Here is a 27,006-nt window from a genome sequence, read left to right on the forward strand (position 1 = left end):
GCATTGAGATAAAATATGAGAAATTGTTTACTTGCCTACAGAAGGTATTAACAGCGGTGTTCCAAATGGAGCGCTTGAAAGATTAATGTGTCGGTTTACATATGAAAAATATGTAAAAACAAAAATTGTCACCACCGATAAAAGAAATATGATGCAGTCAGCTATTACCGAAAATTTCCATATTACATCCACACAAATATAGCATCTACATTATATTCAACTATCAAGAATTGATGAATGATTATCCTCAGAGGTTAGCTTTTAGTGTCGACAGATTTGTCTACAGAAATAGAACAGTGATATTCAATAATTTTCATTATTAGATAGTCAACAGCAACCCGTATATTGAAAAAACTCGTAGTCAAAATGTCTATAAATGTTTGGGGTAGTAGGTATCTGTAGAGACCTCGTACTTGGACTACATTTCTTCGACAGTCGCGTGAATGGTGCTGTTATATCACGATTTTTCTTCACATGATTTGCTACTAACACCTCAGAAAATTCCAACCATCATAGGCCAGATCCAATCTGCAAGAGAGCAGCAATGGAAGACATGATGAAAGTTTTTGGTAGTATTGAACTACAAATGAGACAAATGGTATATTCATTTGACAATGAATAGAAATTCGCAGACATGTTGTAGGTACACATATTCAGTATAAGTTCACTTTCCACTTGACCTCGTATACAGATCTTCGCTGATGATTTCTTTTATATTCATTTCAAATCTTCTTCAGCCTACTATGCAGAATTAATAATCACTTATCACTAGTTCTTCATATAAATGTAGTTTCGATATAAAAAATGTTTAATCTTGAGGTATTGGGCACGGAGAAGATTATATAAGTCATAATAGAATATGAAGAAAAACCGACAGAAATGGAATGTAATGAAAGGATCAACAGATTGAGTTAACGCAATGCACAAAATATTTAAGAACAAAGAAAGAATATATGTAACAATTATAGAGAAATTTGTTTGTTTCACATCATGTATGAAATACTCAATTCAATAATTCATAAAAGAAAATAAGTTTGTGGAACCAGAAATAGAAGAGTATTGAAGGCTCCAGTGGATGTCATTTATACTACAAATCAATTGATAGGAAAATGTTATAAGCACAACTTCGAGGTCCTAATTCTAATCGACTTAAAACACGCATCGACAGTCTAAAACGGAGGGCGATTATAGAGGACATGGAAAAACTAAAGTACCCCACAAATTAATACGATTGATGAAAATGACTATGAATAATTCCAGGGTAAAGGTAGTGACAAAAGAACAATTTGAGGAATTTGAAATAAATGCGGAAGTAAAGTTAGGTATTATACAAAATTGCAGTGGATAGCATAATTAGCACATTTGATATTCATGGTTTTATTAATAGTAGCAAGGGACACGTTACCAAAAATTGTAAGGAAGGAAGGAAATGAATCAGAGAAAACCAAATATAAGGAAATTGAAAGACAAAAGGAAGTTCACAAAAGAGAAATAATAATGATAAATGACCAGTTTCCAGATTCAAAGTAGTTAACACCTTCAAGTACTTAGGAACAATGATAAACAACAAAATGAAAATGCAGAGTAAGAGAATGAGAATTATGAGCTGTGAAATTAAGAATATATTAAAAATGAGAATATAGGAATACAATTAAATCTAAAAAGATCGTCCAGACACATTAAAAGAATGGAAAAACAACAGGGGATAAGGAAAATTACAGAATGGAGACCTAACGAGAAAAGACTGCCGGAAAGCCCATAAAGTAGATAGGAAGATCAGATTGTAGGGATTTTGCAAAGTTTACGAACTAATAGATAGAGAATAAAAATAAGTTGAGAATAAAATATATCATAAATTGTGAAAGAGTAGTGATGGAAATATATGGAATAAAATATACGTTCGCCCCATGTCCGATGAACTTTTTCCGGTACTCATTTCGACATTCCAAACTGAGATATTCGCACACACATAATGTACAAACTGAAAATAGTTATTTAAGTTATAAGTCCGGGAAGTGATTTAGTACGGTACGAGATAGATGTTTATGGACGAGGCGACGAAGGAGCCGAGTCAAGAATATATTATCGAGTACCGTAATAATAACTTCGCGGACGTATATCGATATATGTTTTTTTCATACTGTTTTTGGTTTTAAATAAAAACTAAAACTATATTAAAATACGAAATGTCATATTTGACAATTTTACTGAAAAATAGTTCCTTTGATTATTATTTAAGAAAATAAAAAAAAATAGTTATTTGTATGCCAAGGACCGAAAGTGCTACTCGTCTGCTGCTCGTCTCGCAATTTTCAGACTCGTCAACAAAGTAGTATTTCGGTACACAACATTTTTTAAACGACGCATAAAATCCAAAACTTTTTCAATTACACTGAGGAAAGAAAATAAATAATTTTAAAAATTTTATTTATATTTTTTTCTGGTGACACCACTTCAAAAAGAACTCGTACTGTTTTTCGTACCTTGCACGAAATTTATCCGGCAACGAATTAAGAACGACCGCATTGCTTTCTTCGGTAAGATCAGGTGACGTGGATTCGAATAACTCTTCATTGCAGATGTTTTCTTTTTCATCATCATTCATTGTTATTCATTAATTTAGGCAAAACTTCGGATAAAACAGATAATTTCAGGAAATTAAAAATTTAAGGTTATGCAAAATCATCGTCTGTCAACTGTCAACATTGAAGTGGCTAGAGTCACATTTAGGGAAGTTAAAGTTGTCTACTCCAGAGCGTCCCGAAAGTGTTTTGCAGTACGGAACTGTCACTTTCACTACATGGAACACTCAAAACGCAACTTTCAGTATGTAAATGAATACAGAACGAACAACTTCCAGATGGTGTAGTCTAAAAAGTATATTTACAGAATAAATAATAAACAATAGATGCATTTTGCTTCTCAAGTTTTTTGTATGTTTTTGCTTGTTAATTTTCTATTAAAATTTGGTAACGGTATATAATGCAAATATTAATTATTATGTTGCTTGAAAACTATTGCGTATTCACACTCATTAAATTAAATCTCATAAAATCTTGAATTTGGGGATAAAATTTTCTTGTGCGGTCTTTTAATATACCAACAAAATTGGCCATAACACAAAAAATATTGTATATAACATTTAAAAATCAATCAGTTATTTCGAAAAAATTATCTAGTCCATAAATAAACTTTTAACTAGTTTCCGCATCAAATTAACCGAATCACTGCCGACCCCACGTCAATCAGCGTGAACCTATCACTCATTGTAACAATAGTAATAACAGCCAATTTGAAAAGGATCTGCGACACCGATACAGTTCGAGATTTTAAACGGCAAGAGGGAAGCTTTTCAGTTATCTCCCCTGTCTTCGCAATTACGTAACCATTAGTAGGCCAAATATACAGCCAAAAAGGGGCTGGTAAATATATCATTCGTAGTTAGCTCTACACATAAGAGAACAAGTCACGCCTTCTGAAAAGCAGATGTTAAATCTGTAAGCAGATGTGTGTGTGTGTGTGTGTGTGTCTTGGGGTTTTGTCACCATTTTGAACGATTTGTCATTTTTAAAGATGAAACAAAAATCGTTACGTACAATATGAGTTCTATGAGAAAAAATGTGGCTAATATGAGTTAGATTGATGTTTGGCAACACCACAACAATCACAGATATGAATCGCTTTGAAAGATCATTTTCTTTTTGTATTCTAAGCGATAAACGAGATCAGTTCACAACTTTTTAAATAAATAGGAATTCTTATTTGAGTATAACTAGATAATACTTTCATTAGATAAGAATGGCATTTAAAGAAATTGGATTATCATGAAATATACAAGGTATGGCTATTAATAATTAATAGGCTGACGTTGTTAAATATTTATTTCGAATTCATACATTGTTACATATCATCTTCAATATATATCGACCCTTTATTCATACATTGATTCAACCTTTAATGGGTCATAAGTGAATATCCACGATCCATTACAATAATGTCCAATAAGTGTGGATAATTTTTAATGGCATTTATAAAAATTGGCTCGAAACGCTCACGGGAGCGCCTTGTTATTAAAAAGTAGGATTTGAGAGCATGAACTCCGCACCTATATTTAACCGATGACCAAATAAAATTAGACTACTGATTTTTTCGGTATTGTGATCGGAAATCATATAGAACGCGGTAGAGACCATATTTAAAACATTTAAAAGACTCTAGACTCGTGCACGCGATAAAAATTCATTACCATATGCTCCTTTCAATACATTATAAGCTTCAAAGGAGTTATAAATACCATTACCAAAGCGGAAGCGGTGGGAACGTTAGCTATCACCAGCACCATCTATCATATATCACCAAGCATTTTGTACGTCATCTGATCTAAATTTCAACTGTCACCATCCATCTTGTGTCTTACCTGTCATATGTTCTATGGTCTAAGATGGCGTGTGTCTATGATTCCGTCCTGCTGATATGGTCTGTGTCGTCTGTGATTTTCATCTGTCATCTATCATGTGTAAAGAAGACCTTAAATCCGTATTAAGTTTCATCCTTCGTAAACTTTCAGTTTAGATATTTTCTCAAGTATCACTGGATATTTTACATCTAGTCATAGCTCTCATGTCATACCTAATATTTTTCCGGCGAAAAAACACTGTTCCGAATGAATAATTTACTGATTTGTTTACAGTAGCTAGAGGCAATGCATTCGTAATAGAAGGTATTGATATCTGTCGGTTCCAAATGCGTTTTTATTCTGTGGCACTGTCAGTTTCTGCTAGTAAATAAAACTGGAATTGAAAGTATTGAATATGGAAATTATCACGTTTACATTAAAACTTGGTTCAGTTTTAATCTGGATTCATATTAATGTATAATTACACAAATGTTTCAGTTCCTTGTTGAAGTACCAGAAAGAAACAAACAAGATTAACAGTGATTCAAAATTTTAGTTGGAAGCTATACCTCGTCTATAAGTGTTTGATTTAAAATTGGAATAATATGTATTGAGGAGTTACGGAAGACGGAGAGTTGGATTTGTGGAGGCAGTAAATTACTGTAGCTACCTACAACTCTCCAATGTAATCGCTTAGATTTCTGGAGGAATATTAATGTCACATTCACAAGAAGTTAATAAGGATCAAGAATTATAGGGGCCTAATTACTGGGGATACCAAACATCCCTTTTGTCATAAACATAAGATCGCACAAGTAAAATGTTGTAGGCTACATAATCTCATAATAATAATATCAATTCCAATGTGACACCACCTGATTCAATGGAAAAACAACAGAGGATGAGGAATTAAGACCCAATAGTTGAAGACTAGAAAGAAATAGGGAACAATAGTCGATGCTAAAAATAAATTGTAATAAATTATAGGTAAAAGAGTAGTGATAAAATTTGATTTAAGAAAACACTTTATTGCATATAGAATAATTATTATTTGTAATTATTTACTTGTTTGTATACAATATGGAATAAAATGTACTTACGCTCCAGGTCCGAAGAACTTTTTCTGATACTTGTTTCGACATTCAAAACTCAGATAATCGCTTTGCACGGGAACATAAAATACGAAGTGGAAAAATATATTTACAGAACTTATACGTAATGAGCAATCTCAAGTTCTTTGGATGTTTTGCTTGTGATTTTTTCATAAAATTTTTCGACCAGATCTGGTACCGTACAATGCAAATATCAATTACTATCTTCCTTATACACAGTAACTCATTGAATTGGTGATATAGAGGTCATTGAAACTGATCCGATGAATGCACTCAAGGCGATTGTTAAATCTGACTCACGGAGCTGCTTCATGAAACACTGTTGAAAAAGTATTATATAGGATATTAAGTTATAAAACTAACGGAAGAAGCCTTCTAGTATGGAATGTAACGTTGGGAAAAATACATTGATAGCCAAAGACAATACTTTTAAGAGGAATAAATCATGTAAACTTTCAACTTTTGAGTTTCAAAACAAAGGGAAGATGAATCGTGTATTCAGACAAAATCGTAAGCGCATCAAGGGAGAAAATACGGACTAGAATGCCATAAGCAAATATTTTCGTAATATATGATAATAAAGTGAATTTATAAGACATAATTCAATCTATTTTGAATATTTTATAGAATAAAAATTATTTTGTGTCTACTATAAACAAAAGAATATATATAAACTAGAATTTTTGAAATCGTTGGTGATATTCATACTGAAAACTACACACTACCACTATACCAACAGATACAGAGGGTAAACTTAGTTCACCTTCAGTTTCTGAAGACTATAACTTAGTTATCGAAACGCGCGTCAAACATTGTAATTGTGAGTGTTGATGTAGTGATAATAAACAGTGTGTTAAAAAAAGTTTATTAATTTTCTTAATGGTTTCACAAGTTTTCGGTCAATAATGATCATCCCAACTCTCATAAAAATCGCAAAAAAAACTATTTAGAAACTTCAGTACCGCATAGCGTCTAACCTACTTTAGACTAAAATAAAGACCTTTTACAGAAACATAGTTGTAATAATGATATGTGGATCACGTATATTCAGAAAGCACCATTATATATATTATTCTTAGATTAATCTAGATTATCACCAATGAAATTATCAACAGTATTTATTGCTCAATAAACCTCACCTACAAAATTTTTAAAATTAATATATATCATAAATATAAATAGACATTTGATTATAAGTATTTCAAAACAGGTGAATTTATAGTATTGAAATTTCACTGTGTAGTTAACTTATCAACAAAAAATGGATCAGATTATTTTATTTACATAACATCATTGACACAGATTGTCTTTCTTATAGATATTTGTTTACTAAAGCCAATGTATTAGAAAATAAATATTTGATAAAATTATTCCATATAATATCTAGTTATTTTCTTGATAAAAGGAGCCAATAGTAAGACCTATATTTTTTTAAATATTGTCAAAGTTTGCTGCAATATGTTCTGTATTTAAATGTCCTATAATTTTTAACAGCTTTGATAAGAAATATATCAATTAATGACCCCATCTGTTTTGGCGTTTAAGAAGAAGTGTCGTTTTCTGGAGTGATTTTTTTTTATTATTAAAATTGTAATTGAAAAGTAGGGAAATAATGTTCCGAACCAAAAAAATACAGTTAAAAAAAGAAGTTCCTAGACAAATAATCATTAACTTTTAGTCAATTTATTAATAGAATGTTCCGTTTACCATTTTTTCTTTATGTAATAGTATTCAATAGAATAACCTTGATTTTACAAATCAGAATTTTAAATATTAAAAATGAAACATTTATATAAACCTTTTCCAAGTGAAGTTTCAAGTGTAAAACAGCTTCGATAGTTGAATGTCAATTTAAAAGTCAATTTTTCCTAAATTTTATTTATACTACAACGTTTGAGTCTTTGGAAGCAATGGGATAAAATTCAAAACGTCTAAACTTTATTACTATATTCGTTTACTTTTGAATTATGTTTTCAAATAATTTCAAGATTGTTTATTGGTATCTACAACTATGAATTTTCACTTCACTGAATAGCGCTTTATTTGTCTAATTGTTTCAAAATTATAGTTCCCAAATGACCAAATTTTCTCGACATTTTAGTATCTATATGTCCACAAAACACTTTTTTAAGATTGTCATCATTAGCATCTATTATTTCGATCATTGAAAGGACAATTGTACCGAGGTCACGTCAAAATTTTATTGTATTTTGAATTAAGTGCGGTTGTTAAAAATTTTTTTACTTATTTTTTTTTTCATTTGTTTTATGTTAGAATATTACGTGACTATGGTATATCCATCTTTTTCTGGTCTTCTTATACTTCATAATCTTTGTTCAAGATCTCCACCCATTTCTTAGTACTTTGCCTTATCTATTTTAGAGTTCAATATTTTTTAACCTCTGCAATTCCATGGTTTCAAGTTGTTCGGCAAATTTTTTTTCAGTATTAATTTCTAAACTTTGTTGTCATGAGTTCAAATCAGTCAGTGTAAGAAAGAGAGAAATGCTTTATCATCAAAAAATTGTTACGATTTGTAGACTAAAAAAGAAACATGAAAATAACTAAATAAAGATACAAATGAAATAAAATTTCAATATACAGAAGAAAACCACAATGAGTAACAAAATTATAGGTGATAGTAGGAAATAGGTAATAATTAGTATATAAGTGCAAGGCAAAAATTAAACCAGAATGCAGCATGCCCGGAATTAAATATTTTTATTAGAATAGAAGTCGTTTACAGAGTACCTCCCAGTAAATAAGGCTTCAAATTATTGCGGAATGCGGGAAAAGATGATTTCGATTTGATTTCAATTGCAAAGTGATTGTGCATTTTTTTGCATTGTAAAATATTAAGCCCTTAACTGATTCTGAACGTGGAGTAGGTTGGTAAATGTCGCGCTCCGCGTTCCTAACTGGATAGCCGTGCAACGACCTTTCTCAAATTGGAGTAGCGTGCTTACCAATTAGGCAAACGGCTTCAAAGACGAATAAGGAAGAAAGAGTCAGAATTATTAATCTTTTAAAGAAGTCTTTGCAGTGAGCACTGCTGATTACTCCGAGTAAATATCTAACAGCTCTCTTTTGTAGTTTAAAGAGGGGATAGGATATCGTACCTTGTGTATACGATAGGTAAACAGAAACCAACTGGCCAAATGGCAGTAATTCTTAACACATAATTCATAAGTGCTGATATCTTCAGGTTGACGTCGAAAAATTTTCAGACCTTCATAGACCTTTAAGGGTGTTTTTTTCTGTATATTTCGTTCATTGGCTACGTTTTTGATAGATTGTATCATCAGAGATGTGAAGTTTCTGTGCCCCGACTTGTTTTTCAGTATTACTTGTTTTTGACGTTCATTTTCATACACTACATTCTACTGATTCTTCATATTTTGTCCTAGCGGAATATTTCGGTTCTGCTGATGGATAATTATTCAATCTATAATTACTTTAATCGTTTATTATTCGATTTTTAATTAGTTACAATCCAAAGGATACTACAAAATAAATTCTAATATTTCTAATTAATTCAAACATTTTCTGTATTGTTTCAGGAATAAATCCGATTCAACCACATCTTACGATTCCTCCACATCCTTCTCAATTGAGTCCGGATAGTACGAGTCCATCGATTTCGGAAAGATCGAGTGTTCCACCAGATAACCCTCTTGCAGACTCTAGCGTAACAAATCCTCTTAACCAAGCTCCGTCTTCTATGGGAACAATAAGTGAGGGCGAATTAGAGGATCAAGACGAACTTAAAGAAGAAAGCGAACAACAACCTGGAAGTCAGAAAAAAAGAAAACGAAGGGTTTTATTTTCGAAAGCTCAAACTTACGAATTGGAAAGGAGGTTTCGACAACAACGATACTTATCGGCACCAGAAAGGGAACATTTGGCTTCTATAATTAGACTCACACCTACGCAAGTTAAAATATGGTTTCAAAATCATAGGTAAGTTTACCGTATTCTATTTAATTGTAATTTAAATAAAATTATTGTTTGTTATCTGTTCTCAATTGGAAAAAAACATTGTAAGGCACAAAACATTTTATGAAACATATACCGGATTTCTTATTAGGAGAGGTAACCCACCGCATGTCAGGAAGTGTTTGTATTATCGAAGACGTTGCAAGAATTTTCAATCATATATTTGAAAGAATAATTATTGAACATTGTAACAACCATATCTTAATATCCAGTTTGCAAACGAATATACTTAAGTAAAATGACATAGTAGGCATTCTGATATCATACATGATTATTGTTGATAGTATAATTATCAAACTAATGTAAAGTGATTTTATGTAACTATAACGGATAGTAAAGCTAATAGAATATTTTGAAAATTAACTCGATATTTGAAACAAATCGGGAATGTATGGGAGAAAAGATGGAATAAATCAGAAAAATATGTTGTGAATTACTTATTGGTTCTACAGTCTATTAGTTCCAGTTCAACTAAGAGCAGTGTGATAGCGCAAGAAGTTTTGCAGGCCGGAAAACCTCGGAAAAAAATTGAAGAAAATCGGCGTATATTTAGAGTGAAAATTTTTCTTATTCGGCTTAATGGAAAATTATTTTTGATGTCTCCATTCAAAATATCTCTTTGATCTACCCGAAATTAAAAAAAATCATCAGGATACGATAAAAATTCGCTTAAATATAATCATTTTTTAACGCGCGCGTGATGTTATAGCGCTTACTCATTTTCCACCTAATCGAGCCACCGCCAACAACGCAAAAAACGGGCTTCTAATTTTTTTTTAATTGAGCTAAAACTTTATCCCGGAGCTTCGCACAAATCTTTCTGTATTGTGATGTCGGTATAAGTCAGGATATGCTCTGGAAAAATCGCATGCTATATCGAGTTTACCGTATGCGTTTCATTCACGTACTCCTCACGTCTTTATTGAAAAAAAATTCAACCTCCCTAGGGTATTATTTGGAAATTTACGTGGGCAAATGAACAACGATCCAACACTCGCGAACAATCGTCGTTCTATGCAGGATGGAGTTTCGCCGCACCATGCATTATGTGTGTGGGAGTACATTTTAGAGAATGAATAGGTAGACGAGGATTCGTTGAGTGGTCTGCACGGTCAAGTTACCTGATGCCCTGTGATTTTTTCCTGTGAAAGAAGAGGACCAAGCACCCTTTCCGACCTATGAGCTGCAATTGAAAAAGACTTTGAAACTCTTCACGGACATGCTTGACAAGCTTCGTTGGATCTGCTATTCCGTTAAGAAACCTTGTCGTAAATGCATTAATCAAGATGAGCAGGGATTTGAACCACTTACAGTAACCTTTTTCCAAATTTCTTCAGTAAATTCTTTCCAGAAATTCATTTTGTCGCTGCATTTTTCTTTTTTAATTCCGACCTCTGTATTATAATCCACACTTATCAAAGTTTAAGCTTAATTTTTATTTATATTTGTCTCCTTGAGTATCCAAAAAATTACAATTTGACAAGGTAGTTAAGCTAAAATATTTATTGTTAATATAGTTCCGTCAGACGAATGGACGCTCTTCAGTGGCAAATCTGTAAATTGAGTAGGATGTAGCTCACTTAATAAAGAAGTGATGAATTTTCTAAATCTACAATGTGAGCATGTGTAGCAAGCTTCTGTGGCCATCAAGTTCTCCCGATCTTAATGTGTCAGATTCATATTTATGGGACCAAAATGAAAATTTAGTTTCAAGACAAGACTAGCAAGTAGAAAATATATTATTCAAAGAATGTAAAACCAAATTAAAATTGTTCAGTGATTGAATATAAATTACTATCTTTTTCATCAAACATGGGAAAATTTGTACGATCAAAGAGTTACCTCTTTTAATCAGACACTCTACAAGAACATACATAATCTAATGATATAAGGATTTATCTATTTATTGGTTAATAGCAAACAACGATTATTTTAACTGGAGCTGTAAATTACTGTTATAAATCGGGCGAGAATACCCAACAACGTAATCTCTATAATAACCCAAAACAAATTCTCTACTACCATAATGATGATCCTCCTCTTTTTATTTATGTTATAACCAAATTGAATTAGTAACGAAAAGATAAAATGAAGTACCACTCGAATTATAATATAAAGCTATTTACCATGGAATTACGTATAGATTACAATGGTCATAAAGTTTTCAGAACTTACGATTTTATATTTACAATCATATCGATTATATAATATTTGAGATAGTCGAGATTTGTGGTTCAATTACCATTTTATCATTCTCGGTAGGTACATTAGATTTTGACAAAGAAACGAAGTGCAAAATTCAGCTGCCAAAATTTATTGATCTCTTCATTACTTGTTGTACTGCAGAGCACGCATCCAATTATTAAAAAAGAGAAAATGGTGTTTGCTAAATAAATACAATATTACGTTAATACAAAACCGCCCTTATAAATTCTCAGTAACTTTTTGACGACCACAAAATTATTTGATTTCGTTGTGGTAGAGCAGAAAACATCATAGAAATCTATGAGATCGTATTGAAACTATGACACACTACAATCTTCATATGAAGCTACATTTATTTACCTTTACCTTACAATAAGGTTATTCCGCAGGTTTGGCCCACCTCTTTGGATTGCTGAGCTGTAGCATTACCAGATAGTCTTGTAGTCAGCTTTTATAGTAAAAGTTTCACTATAAGCGAAGTTTTTGGTTCAGATCCTTTATCAGTATCCTTATTTTTCTCAACACCATTTGTAGTTACATGGAATAAATTTAAGTATTAAGCCCGATCCAGACTCTTCACGAGGCTATACGAGAAAACGCGAGTGTACGACTGTGGCCGGCTCGCTTCGAACCATGTCGGTTTTTTTGGGTGCGAGAATAACTTTTAAGAAATCATAAAAAATGGAACCAATAATTTGAGATGAATAGATAATTATAACAAAATTAAAAATAAAGTCAATCACACGTTATCTCGGGTAATTAAATGGAAAATTCGTCCTGTTGCAGTATATAATGTCATCATCCACCACCCTTTTGGTAGGCATATCATGACAATATTGTAGTTGTAGACAATATTTCAATAAACACTTGACGACAGATCGTCTTCAACTTCATCGAAATAATAAAATTTTTCATCAATTAAAAATGACCTCTGGCTACGTTTTACCAGTGATAGATCTAGTTATCTATCTTTTATTGGGATGGTCCTCTTCCTTTATGTTATCATCGTGAAAGATATAGAGATAATTTGAGAGCTAAATAGTTGATTTCTTTTGTTTCAGATATAAAACCAAAAGAGCTCAGCACGAGAAAGGGATGCACGACCAACAAAATAATCCCATGCCTTCTCCTAGGAGAGTAGCTGTACCTGTATTAGTCCGCGATGGTAAACCATGTCTGGCTGGTAACCAAAAACATGATAATATTCCAATACCAAATCCAATGATGATGGGAAATCACACATCACATGCTTTACTCTACGGTCAACCTAGAGTGTGGTGGTAAAACATATCATTAAGGCAGACATTTTATAAAAATGGAATAACTCTTTATCCCTGTAGAGGTATTGTTAGAAATCTTGATATTTGGAGCTTTTACAGAAATTTGAATAAGTAATGAACACATTAAATATTATTTTTTATTGTTTTTCGATGTACTTTCGTTATTGTCATTCAATGGACTAGATAGATCATTGGGAAAAACTTTATCAAAATTATTATTTCCAAAACTAATTATTCACATAATTACAGTATATATACTCAAATTTGCAAGGAAAATAAAGCTATTTTGAAAAGATTTAATATTAGAAAGTTTATTTTTTGTTTATGTTCTGATGCAGAACATTTCCTTTATTCACTCTATTAGTAGACTTTCTTGTTTTAAATTTTCAAACTATTTCCAGCTCGTATGCCCGTTCCTATTTATTTATTTTCTTCAATCTTCATTTTTCCTTATAATTCTTCGAGTGAATAGTCCATTTTTAAATTCTCGCCTGCACATTTTTTGTTTGTTTGATCCCTGAGTGAATCCACAATCCAGCGACACAACTTAATTTTAATGCTAAATGTACTTAGAACGAACAAAGTCTGTTTAAACTTAAAAACTAAATATAAAATGAATATATTTATTGTTTCTGGTTTTCTATTTTTATTAAAAAAGATCACTTCAACGACAATAATTAATTGAAATTAACTTCCACATAAATATGAATATTTTTTCACAATTACGTACTTTTGGGGACTTTTACATTCGACGATACTTAATGTATAGATATATTATATGTTCAGTATTAACTACACCTTGAGGCTAATCTCATCTGTTTAACTCACGTATTCAAAATGGAATGATTAACAAGTCAAAATATTCCAAATAATCCTTCTTATAACGTCTAGCGTATAATGCGAAATAGAGACTCCTTAAAAAAATACGGTGTAAACACACTAATAACTTATCTTAATCAAAATCACATTTTCCTTGTAATTTTCCCCCTACTTTTTCACAAATTTCAGTAAGAACCTAAACAAAAGTAATTTTGGTAGTATAATTCTCACAAATTTACTGAAGTTATATGATTTAATGTATAACAAGCTTCTCTGTTCTCTTTTGAAGATGAATTATATCAGTTTGGGATCGTCTTATATTTTTCTAAATTTTACAATCAACAATTTTCCTACGAATCAAGGAAGTAAATGAAGCTTTTCATTGAATAGCAATTAGTTCTGTTAAAAACACGTTTACTTCTTCGATTGACCTCTAGAACTAAAAATTTCTTTGCTCGCTGTTGCTGTAACCAACTGCCCTCATAGTAATCTCTAATTTAAAAGCTTTCAAAAGTAGAATTGTCAAAAAGTTCAACGTTAAACTTTCTATTTGTATCCTAAGATAAACCAAATTAATTTTTCTACATCAGCCGTACGTAACATATAGGAAAAGAAGATCAAATTCAAATTCAGTGGTCCCGTGGCAATAATCGTCACTTGTTGAGATTTTGTTAGGATATATAAAGCTGGAATCTTTTTATAGTTGTTTTAGTTATTATTGAATTTTGTTTGGGAGATATGATTTTATTATCGGTTGGACCTGATATAGGAGTTTTTTCCTCTGGAGAGATAGAGCTGAGAGGTTTTTTGGGTTTTGTTTTCGCTTGCTATTTGTTGCTGGTAAAATTAAGAATCAAAATTGAAACGATAATGGTTCGCTAGAGCGAAGTATTCTAATGTGAGAGAGCAAGCAGACGAGCCAGTACAGCTGCATTATTTTCTATCGGCAATAGGGAAACCGTCGAGTAAGGTAAGGAAATATTCGGATTGACGAGAGTGTTTTCTGCTGTATTTTTGCCCTTTTCGACAGTACGAATTTGCAACACGCTTAGATAGCTCGAATTGAGAGCTATGCCTATATTGGTATAAAGACAAAAGCCTTTCTAATATGCGATTAAGTAAGGGGCAGTAAACGTTCTCTTTTATTCGATTATTTCCTCCGAGTGACTTGATGAGATTTATTCGCCTCCGTACTCTGTCTATAGTAGAAACGGCTTTTGTTTTTGGATATTCAGTGTCATCCTCTATCGCCAAGACCAATTCCAGAATCGCATCAGGAGATTTTGGTTTGGACGTCGAGTGAGCGAATATCGGAGGCTGAAAAAATGAATGGGACTGTTTCTAAAGGCTGTCGACGTATTAGAGCATGATAAGTATAAATTATGTGCAGAAAGGGAATTAGTATGTAGCTTTTTGGAAAGATTATCATGAGAGTAAATTATCAAAATTAAATGTTTATGGAAAAGTAGAATATATTGGAGGAATGTTCAGTTTGATACGCGTAATTTAAGAACGTTCATAATAAAATAATTTTCCTCGGAATCGCTCAAAAAACTTAAATACATATGTTAATAAGACTTTTAAATGTAGAATCTTTTTTCTTACCTCGTGGCAGTGCAGAATATAGACTATTTTGGATTTACGTGTATAACTTTAGAATTGAAAAATTCACGTATACCAACGTTTTTCATGATTCACAAGTAAATATCCAACGATTTCATTCCATAAATGGTGTCCTCATTGTGTATGTTTTCTCGTTAGATCAGAGGAACTCTACATTTAATTGTTTTCTCTGGATTTTGATCCAATTACATATCCATACAGTAAATAGCAGAATTGAACAATAGTGTGTGATCAATAGATTTTTTAAGATTTTCACTTCTTAGATCGTTTTATAGGTTTTTGTTAATAAATCGTCTTGATTTTAGGTCTCTACCGATTGAAAATTAGTTTTTGGGAAAGGTAAAAATATTGAGAAATGTTCAATCAGAACAGACTTAAAATCACAATAATTAATCAACAAAATTATTACAAACTTGAGAACTATTCCACATATAACAATTAAAATAATTTTTGAGTATAAAGTATGAATCATCGGCAATACAATCAATATATTCATATTAGAGTTTTTCCCGAATGGTTTGTTTGAGAAAGATTCGTGAATGAGCTTTCATTCAATATAATATTCATTGTGGGTTGATGTTATTATTTTTGGATCGTGATGGTTCTATAAAAAGTCGAACCATGCTGTAAAATACCTCCGAATATCAATTCAACTTTATTTTTTTCAGAAAAATGATATAAAAATCAAATTATTATCAAAATGGAAAAATATAATGTATGCGTACATACTTTTATATTGAGATAAGACTTTTTTTGTACGTGGTATCACGACAGATCAATTTTTAAGGATTATTAATACTGAAACCAGTGGTGTACAAATCAATAACTAAAAATCGTGATTTGAAAAGGAAATGAAGAAAATAACTGAAACAAAACTGGAAATTATCGATCAAATGATGAAAATCAAGTTAAAATTTTCACTGAATAACTATTAAATCATAAGAGTCAATTAGTAGCGCAATCATTCAATTATATGATAGTATAACAGTATAGATTCAAAAAAAAATTAATTTCCATAAATATGATGTTTGTGAACGGTTTTTACAGATAATATTTTTCCAGTTTTTAGTTCCTTTAATTTCTAGATTTCTATACATCTACATTTCTAGTTTACATCACCCAATATGATTTATTGATTTTAAGTATACTTCTATAAAGTGTTACATTATGATTTCCAGGTTTCAATACATTTATACATTTAATTGAATTTTGTACGTCACCCATCGACTTTTGTCCTATATTAAACTTTTAAAAATGATTCTTTAAAGTCAGAGATATCTTTATATCTTATATATAGATATATTTCCATCCAAAATGCAAAATTTCATTAGTTTTTTCAGTAAGAGGTCGTTCATAGGAATGCAAATCTATCGCAACCAAATTTCCACTACTGAAACGTTCAAACTAATTAAGCACGGTACGATAATTTTTTATAACATCTTCACTGTAAAAAGCATCATCATCATCATATTTGTGATAAGTTGTAGCCATTTTAAATCGAGGGAATACATCACAGTGAATTTATTTGTAAATTCTATTCATTTTCAAGTGGTTAAAAACTTCTAACAGAAACACTGACTAGCAAAACTCTCTTCATATAAATATAACCTCAAATGTTATTTGTGAAACTTGTATCGAGTTTTATCCTTTTATTCTAATAGAATTATTTAGATTAGTAGTGGTTCCTGTTATAGAGGATATTTATAAGTATTAATAACTATTTTTATTTGAATATAAATTTTCGCAGTTTCGGAATTGATGTTTTCTTCAATTCTTCAAACTTAATTTCAAATTTCCCGTTTTTAAATATTCTTACAACAGTGGATAGCTGGACTTGAAATGAAGCGCTTTCGTGACAATAACTCGTTTACTTCAGCAATTGTTGGCTTTCCTTACTTGTTCTCAAAGTGCCTCAACGATACAACTATTTCACTGTTGAAAATTTTACATTTTTCAGAACACAATGTTATCTAGTAGATTGAACTATTGAACTAACTTTTACTATTTACAGTTTGCGACTGTTGTTGACAGATTAGTTTTTCGGAAACGTTGCAAATCCCGTTTGTGATTTTCATAGATCGAATAGCAGCTTGTTGGTTTCTTTAACGTATTTTCAAAAGTGGCTTCATCAATAAACAAAATGTTTTTAAATATTGTATCTACATCATTTCATTCACAAATAATATTTTTCTCTACGATTATTTTTCAGCTTTTTCCTAAAAAAATATTTGAAACATGATTTTATCTAACTACAGTAACGTTTGCTTGAATTATCTCATGATATTTGTGCAGTCATTTGGTTTGATTATTATTCAATTAACTCCTAGTTTTAATTGAGACATTTTTTTATCTAACTGTACACCACTGGTATCATTTATTTTTCTGTTGATACTAAAAACTTAACAAAATGGTGTTTGAGAAAAATATATATAATTTTTAGATACGTATCTTCCTATCTTAAATTTGATTTGAATTCAATCGTTTTACATTGACGTATAATGTTTTAATTATACCGATATGCGTTTAATATTTGAACAGATAAATCTGCAGATTAGATTTTTATGGAAACTAAATAGTAGATTTTTCTGATTACATTGTTACTTTTATGATTTAGCAGCATAGGACTTTAATTTTTGTCTATTACTCATGAGTAATCCCAACTAGTAAAATTTTTCATAATAGAATTAGTGCATACAGGTACCTAAAGCTCTTTTCCAAAATATTTCATACGTACTTAAATACACAAAAAACAAGATGCTAGTTACTGAGGCTAGTAAGGTAATTTTTACTACAAAAACTTTGGTGTTTGTACTCAAAAAGACCAAATTTTTCACATGATTATACTTATATTCTAATACTTCATAAATGTTTTCGATGTACCTAGTGCAAATAACAATTTACATATTTGCAATTTTTACATAATAACTAATATCCATAACTAAAAAAATATTTTGCTAGGTGACTAAATATGTCTGAAAATCATTTTTTCAATTTTTTCAATAGTTATAGTATCATTTAGAATATATACTACATAAGGTAAATCAATGGGCCCGGTTTTTTGCAACCATCTCTTGAACTAAAATATGACTGTCTCACTAAAATTTAAAAATTGGAAAACTTCATTGATATAATGATATATTATGTGATTTTGCTAGTTGAGGATAGATTTCGGATATTAAGGTTTTGTCTTTTATATGTGTTGCAATAGCATATAATCTTACTTTTTACCTCTATTCACTTTGTATTAAAATTTTGATGGTATAAAGCATAATATAAAAAATTTCATAAAACTTCATACGATAAGAAACAATCTTTGTAGGTTGTTTTCTCGTTATATACACTTCATACGTTTAGAACACGAAGAAAGTAATCTAAGTGAAAGCAATAAAAATGAGGCGACATTTGTACATCACTTTTTGTGAGATACTACCATAAAATATCAATGAGGCCTTCACTTTCAAAATTTCAAAATTTAACTATCATAATTTTATTCGAAATAGAAATTCAATCTTTATTATTATTCGGGTTCCTTTTTATTTGATCCATTGTCGGTTTCAAAATATATAATAAATGCCTAATCAACTAATGTATCCATCGATACCTTCAACAAATGATGATAGACTGTGATTAAGTATTTGCTAGTTCCGTTAACACCAAATGGAAAATAGGTTTGAGCAACACTTTTACAAAGTTTAAATGAACACACAAAGACTTCATTAAAAATACAATTAATTGCACACAATCGATGGATATTTAGCTTTTTAGTTAGTTCGAAACGCGTCATGATTAAAGGTTCATAATATCACTTCCAAAGTTCACTGTTATTACACCAAAATGGTGTAATTACTTAGGAATAAGAAATTTTTGTAATGAATATTTAGAACAAAAGATGGTCTCCCTTCGTTTTTTTTTAAATAGGAGATAATACGCTACTTTAATCGAGCTGTGTTTTAGATATACCATTTATTTATATTGTCAAGTGCATAACTTTGCATGAAATGATTATAAATAGATAAATTTTCTACGAGACATTTTGGTAAGGAATATGATTCCCAAAGAACCACATTTTTGTTGTTTTTAATTGTTTTATAGCCTTTTTTTGCTGGACATAATCAAGTTTAAATGTTTCTTAGTAACGAGCCCATGTCTCGCCCAAATAAGCTCAGGTAGGTAGTGATATAGTGCAGATCCCACTTTTTTTTGTCCATTACATAAATTAAATGTAGTATTTGAGAGAAACAAAGGATTTCTTTATATAAAGGGAGTATGCTGCTTTCAGTTTTCTGCAATTGTTAGTTGAAAAACCATAACATAGGTGACGTTATGTACAAATTGTAATTTATTGTAATCTTTGATAAACTTACATACAATTTAAAGCCATGTACAAACCCTTCATCAACTTCAATATAGGATATTATTAGAAGGAGACCTTTCACAATTGGATACTAGGCTTTATAACCGATTTGTATCACTAGATAATAAGTATATGACGTTCATTCAGTCAAGCTTAATCTATATAGAATATCCGTTTCCCCTGTAATATAAAGTATAAACATACCTTCTTTTTCCATTATTGCTAATCTTCCATCTTGCGACTCCCATTGGAAATTAAATTCATGTTTATTAATTATTAACTGAGGCTAAAACTTCTTCGATTATCAGTATTTTAAAAGCTTTTGATCTTAAACTATGATGCTAATGGTACATGTTGGGAATAACTATGAACATACTTTTAAACTTTAATGAATTAATTCACTTTTTTGCTTCTTTGCGGTCATATAAGCTAGTGGAAAGAGTTTTCCAATAAGGATTATTATTTACCACCCCACTTCTATGGGTAATACCTCTATTTCATACTATTAATAGCCGGAAATTGGAATAAATCATTTTATATCATGAAAAAACTGTTGTATTTGAAGATTAATCTTATTTCTATTGCTTTCACGACAAACAAATGAACTATAAGTGTGTATTTTGCTCATACGGTAACAGAAGGTAATTTTTCAACTAGAGGTGAAGATGATCAAAGTGGAGATTGAATAAATATTTTTATTAGAACCTCAGTGATGAAAATTTATATTCGCATTTCTATCAAGTTTTCCAAGTAATAATCAGACATTTCTTTTCTTTTAAAAATATTTATTTATAATGGTCTACAGCTTCTTTGGATGAGTATATACTTACTACCTCCAAGTAATATATATTTATACTTTTATTTGTTAACTAAATATATAAAAAAGTAGTCTAATGGTGTAAAGTTTATTGCAACTGAAAAATACAATAATTTCATAATTTTCAAGATTCTAGTCAATTGTATTTTTCAAAAACCAGTTGTAATCCATTCTTCTATTTGTACGTAGATATTTGTATTAATGTTGTGTAAATAAGAAAAATAGAAATGTATATGTGTAAATAATTGATGGTAGATTTATGTATAGACTAGATAAGATATAAAAAACTTAATTGACTGTTTTATCGCACTGTACTTGTTTTTCTCCTGGTGTACAAATATAATTTATTAAAATAAATAAAAGACGTTCTATTATGAAACTAACAACTTTTTATTTCTTTTTGGTCTGCATTCTCACAATTTCTTATCAACTGGCTCGTATTTGTAGTAAATAAAAAAGTGAAATAAAGTAAATAAATATTTTACCCCCTAAAATGGCAGTACTACTCTGAAATTTTCTTAAGGTCCTCAAGAGCCAACTAAAGCATGGAAAAATCTGATTTTAATAGTATAATAAACAATAATATATTTAGATGAAGTAACGACACTACAGAAAAAGTCCTTATTAGCCAAAGGTTAACCACTATCAGCTGATAATCCTGAAACCTACTATTTTGAATGCGATGTCTACCATGTTGTGAAATTTCACGGGAAACTTGGGAAAACTGCAACTGAAACTCATAATTTATTACGCAAGAAGTTAGCAAGTATAGCAAGCATATGGCAATGATTATTCACGAGTTTTTCAGGGGCTTAAGCGTTCTCAAGATGACCGAGGTGATGTTGAAGATGATTCACGTTCGGATCACCCTTTCATATCAAAAATGGATGTAAATATTAAAAAAGTTGGTCAATTTAGATATCAAGAATCAAATCAAGAACATATATGTCTAGTCGGTAGATCGTTTAGGTTAAACTGTAACCTTTAAAGCTTTGTAATAGTATGTTTTGAGGAGGATGACTATTGTCAGACCTGAAACACATATATTTAACATACTTTCTGTGAATATTATTTTGCCGGCCTACTATCAAAACTTCCTAAGCCAGTCTGACTAATTTTGCAGGAGGTATGAAGTGCGGTAGACTAATTATGTAAACTGATCTTTGATTAACCAGTAATTAATAATTTCTACTAAAAAATATAATTATAAACTTCATAGCCAGACATACGAGGTTTTGAACCTAAATAACATGACATTCTAGAGACTTCTTTTCCTTCATCGAACGTTAGGACTTCGTCCTGGGTTTGCATCAATGGTTACCTAGCTGCAGCTGGGATGGTAAAGAGCAACTTTCATACCATCTTGTAGGTGGTCGTCCTGGTGGTCGGGATGTATTCGGATTTTTTTCCTTTGCAATATTTGCTAATATGTCATCTGACATTCTGTCCACGTGGTCTCTCCATTCCCTTCGGCCATTTTTCGCCCATCTCACTACATGCTGGATTTCACATATCTCCATTATTTCATCATTTCTCTTATGGTCAACTAATGTGTGTGCCGCTTTTAATCTAGACACTTATAGGTTTTATTTGTTTATAATTTTGACTACATTCTAATCATAATTAAGTAATGAAGAAAATTAGAGGAATTAAATAATAGTTATTTACGTTATAAATCCGGGAAGTGATTTAGTACCGTACGAGATAGATGTTTATGGACGAGGCGACGAAGGAGCCGAGTCAAGAATATCTAATCGAGTACCGTAATAATAACTACGTATTTCGTTAAATGTTTTTTTTTTTCATCCTGTTTTCAGTTTTAAATAAGAAGTAAAATATTAAAATATGAAATTTCATATTTGACAATTTTACTGAAAAATAGCTTCTTTGATTATTCTTTTATTATATAAAAAAATAAAAATTAATAGTCACTTAGGTAACATCGTCAACAAAGGCGAACATATTTGGAAATACGCCTCGGCATCATGACCAGCAGGGCCGAAAATTTAACTTTCGGCCCTTATAGTGTAATATACTAATTTCCGATTTCCTATTTTTATATTAGAATAAATGCTGACTGACACATGTTCACTAAATATGATCTTACGTATTAATTTTTAGAATATTCTAAATTTTTCTTCACGTAACTAGTGAATTATAAACTTTCGAAATTTTTTTTAAAAAACTTTATCAATACAAAAAAAGTTTACAATTTTAGAAGCGAATGAACTTGATTTCACGATTAAATTAACTAACATTCATTGAATGAACTAGATTCATTATTGAATGAACAAAATTCATTGAAAAGTTTTTACAACAATCCTATGTTTATATTAAAATAAACGCTGACACATGTTTACAAAATAATATGATTTTTTTACGTCGTATTTTTAGACTAATCTAGATTTTTCTCCATGTAACTAGTGTGAAATTGTTATTTACGTGTTATATTCGCCAATTTTACTGAAAAATAGTTCCTTTATTATTCTCTTATTAATTAAAAAATAAAAATTAACAGAAGTCAATGAGGTAACATTGTAAACAAAGGCAGACATATGGAATTTTTGAAAATATTGGGATTGGGAGAATTTAAGAGTACTGTAAAGTATAAGGATACCGTGAAGTACCATTTTCCGGTCTAAAATTAGTACTGTAAAGTCGACTTTACAGTACAGTAAGAAAGAAAATATCTTGACAAATCCACAAATCAGAAAGATGTGAGAAAAATAAGGAAATAATGAAGTTTCAATGATGACAATGAAGCTAATAATGGAATAATAAAGGAAGATGAACAATACATTTATTGTAAAAAAACATTCTAGTAACAAATTGTAGAATTTGTTCGACTTCTTTCCCAGCCCCAGCATTATGGTTGATTTTGCAGATTTTTCCAAAAATTTTTTTCCTACCCTAATATCTCTAGAATTATATTTTGTTTTGTTATGTTTGAATACATTTAAAATATGACAGTAGTTTTTCACATGACATATTTGTTCTTATTCACATAATATTATTTTCACGTGTTTGTTTCGTTCCTCTTCCTCTATATCTATAACTTAAACTTCATTTTATTGTTAGTGATTAATCCTATCATTATTTTCGAATTCTAAAAATATTTATTTTATATATTACAAATTCGAAATAGGGTATTCAACTAGAATTCAAATTTTAATAGGAACGGAAATTTTCATGAAAGCATGTTAATTGATGTGACAGTGAACGGTTACTCACGGAAACCGAACTAACCATTGAACTAATCCGTTAAACCAACAGAATCAGACAATGGATTAATGAACGCAAACTGAATAATTGATTGATTCATTGCAGGGCTGTTTTAACATTTTATTCACCAAGTGAACCTGCAATAGTCATGAACTATTTTATATAATATTTGAACAACGTAAAGCAACGACAAATGTGTTAAATGAAATAGTTATATTATAATATTGTTTTAAGTAAGTACAGTGTTGTGTGCGGAAGAACATGGCGTGCATCATTCAGTATTTAGACACAAATATGAAATGTATTGAAAAGCAACTACGGGGGCTTCTACTTAAGTCTTAAGTTATGGCAGCACTGATATGAATATGTTAAATCTGACATTGCCATCATAAAGTTTAACATTTTTAAAGATGAACGTACCCAGAACGTGTCATACGAGTGCTATTTTAGCTAATTACAGAAACTTGAAACATTCATCTAGGCCCAAAAATGGAGTTAGATCGCAAATATTCTCATGCGATGATTTTCTATGATTTTCAACGTGGATTAAACCAACAGCTGATCCTCTCGCTTCGACTTTTGCACCACCTCGAGGCACCGTGTTTTGCTGGTTTGCAAATTCAATGGTGGTAGATTTCTCTATAGGTTGAATTTCGTTAAGGTCGCCCAAAGTCGGCTGTTGTTGCAGAAAATATCGTTGATGTGCCAAAATTGATATTGCAAGATCGTCATGTGACATACGGTGAGATTGAGGTAGACTTAAGCATTAGTTTCATTCGCAAACATTTGATATTGCATGAACATTTTGATGTCAAAAAGATTTGTTCACGTTGGATACCGCATAATTTGACAATCGCTCAAAAAAGGTCATGTCCATTAGTACAAAGAAATGCTGATAAGATTTTATCATGATGGTTGAAAACATGTCTATATAATCGTGACAGGCGACAAATTATGGATTTATGGATATGAACCCACAGCTAAACAACAATCGACTGTATGGGTCTTTCAAGACGAGCCAAATCCAACTAAAGTTGATCGCGCTCGAAATCGAAATGATCGCCTGCTTTTTTCGATAACTGGATGTGTCGTCACCGTTGAGCAGTGCTCTGAATTAATAGCAAATGGAAAAAGCGACATATAGTGCTATTAATATTAAATTCCCCAAAATATTATTAAAATAGAACTTAAACTCATGGGATTCAAGTGGACCTAAAACTCATAATAACTTTGATGATTGTTTTCAATATTCCAGTAGTAATTTACAAAGATCAAATCTTAACAAGACACTTGAATTACAGTTAATATTATCCTTTGTTTCCTGTTCAGTAAAATGCACTACTATTGAGATAATTTACAATGGAATATAATAATAGCTACTTCATAATTCTCAGAGGCTTCTTATCTTATTTTACTTTCACATGTCTCAGAAATTTGTTATCATTAAACTAGATGTAATATGTTCTAATGAGGTATTTGATTTTTATTGTTAATATCAATTAGTAATGACAAAATTTTTAACACTTACTTTGTTAACAGAAAACAAAAAAATTCTAATGACAAAACTGACGTTGATCGCATTGATAATGACATAGTCTGCTCATAAAGTAACTTCCTATTATTTCTGTTACGACTACGTTGTTAATGTAGGTACAGTTACTCCAAGATTAATGAATTTTTTAGGAGTTCGCCCTGTATATATTTTCAGTTTCTCATCTATTATCAAATGATAAAGACAACTGCCAAGGCCGCACAATTCCAGATTTGTTTATTCTACAATTATTGCAAAAAATGATGTGCTGTAACGTTTTCTTTTTCAACAAACTTAGGCGATAAATCGGAAGATTTTCTTGGTCATTTTATTGTGTCTCTTCTTCGAATTCATCTCTTTTGGAAGTAGTTTCGTAATAAGTAATCCATCTATCAGAAAAACTTATTTTTTATGTCATTAAGGAAGTAGAGAGGGACTCCATCGTGCATGAGCCGAGGAGGTCTATTTGAATGGCCCCCAAGTTCCCCTGAATTGAATACAATGGATTCATTTTGTGGAGATATCTTAAAAGCAACACCGGTAAACAAAGGAATGAAATGAACGAAAGAATAAACTTTGTGAGGCTATAAGGTAGAATCTTGGGATATGGAACATTTAATATTGTTTTTTTCATTTTTATTTGATAAGTTGTAGGCTAACCAACTGAATTTTTTCCTTATGTAAGTAACACGATGTTCTCAATTAAAAATGTTTGATTGTGTTTCAAGACCTTCTGTGAGTATTTTTAGTAAATAATTACAATTTATGATAATTATTTTCTTCATAATATTTCTATATGCCGAACGGTTTCCTTGGCTTGTACAACGATCTAACAATCTACATATCTCCTAAACCATAAATTTTATCGAGTTAAACAATGAGTGCCTTTTTGTTGAGAATCGATTGAAAAATTAATTTTGCTATTTTTAGAATGTACAAATTGTCCCTGTAAAAGTTACGGATTGTTAACTATTGGGCATGAGCTGCCCCTGGCCTTCAAATAGTAGTGTAGAATTATTGATTCCGTCAAACACACTACATGGACATCATAAAGATCCATTGAAAATTCATGATGTTCGAATGTATAATTAAGAAAATATACTCGAATATAAGTTCTGATTTCGCAATCGGTGGTCACATTATCTACTCACTCCCGAATTTTTTACATCAAGTTCCGGAATACCCTGTATATGAAAGGTAGCCAACAGAAATATTTTCATGCAGCTATAGGCACCCATACCACCACATAGAGATGTGGTGATATTAAAAACAAGGTTTTTATCATCTACCGCTTCTCCAATACACTTGATCTGATTCACATGAGTTTGGAAATCTCTCACAACATTGGGCAGAAATGGTACTAAATTAATTGCACGAATTGGTTGAAATTATGCTAAGAAGACGTGTTGCTGTGACGTGTTATTCAAATACCTTTATTCTTGATAAAAAATTTTGTTTTATTTATCTTTTTCAGCGACAGCCGATATTTCATATTCCCTTTGAAGAAATACCGATAATTTTTTTGTTCTACGTTTCACAATCGAATTTAATAAATATACTCTTTTTTACTCTTAAACAATTTAAACTATAACGTATTTCAAATTACATTTTTGAATTTAAAAGTTTGTGCAATGGATAACAAGTTGTAGCT

General features: G+C 30.8%; 1 protein-coding gene across 1 annotated transcript in view; it reads left to right on the forward strand.

Moving 5' to 3' along the window:
• Positions 1-20,988, forward strand: part of LOC130896343 (homeobox protein Nkx-2.2a-like) — a 43,487-nt gene extending 22,499 nt beyond the window's left edge. The window contains exons 3-4 of the mRNA XM_057804353.1: positions 9,069-9,468; positions 12,771-20,988. Coding sequence (XP_057660336.1) covers positions 9,069-9,468; positions 12,771-12,993 — 623 coding nt within the window. The 3' untranslated portion in view covers positions 12,994-20,988. The remainder of the gene's footprint in view (positions 1-9,068; positions 9,469-12,770) is intronic.
• Positions 20,989-27,006: the final 6,018 nt, after the last annotated feature.

This window comes from Diorhabda carinulata, chromosome 7, assembly GCF_026250575.1.
Source record: "Diorhabda carinulata isolate Delta chromosome 7, icDioCari1.1, whole genome shotgun sequence".
Lineage (NCBI taxonomy): Eukaryota > Metazoa > Arthropoda > Insecta > Coleoptera > Chrysomelidae > Diorhabda > Diorhabda carinulata.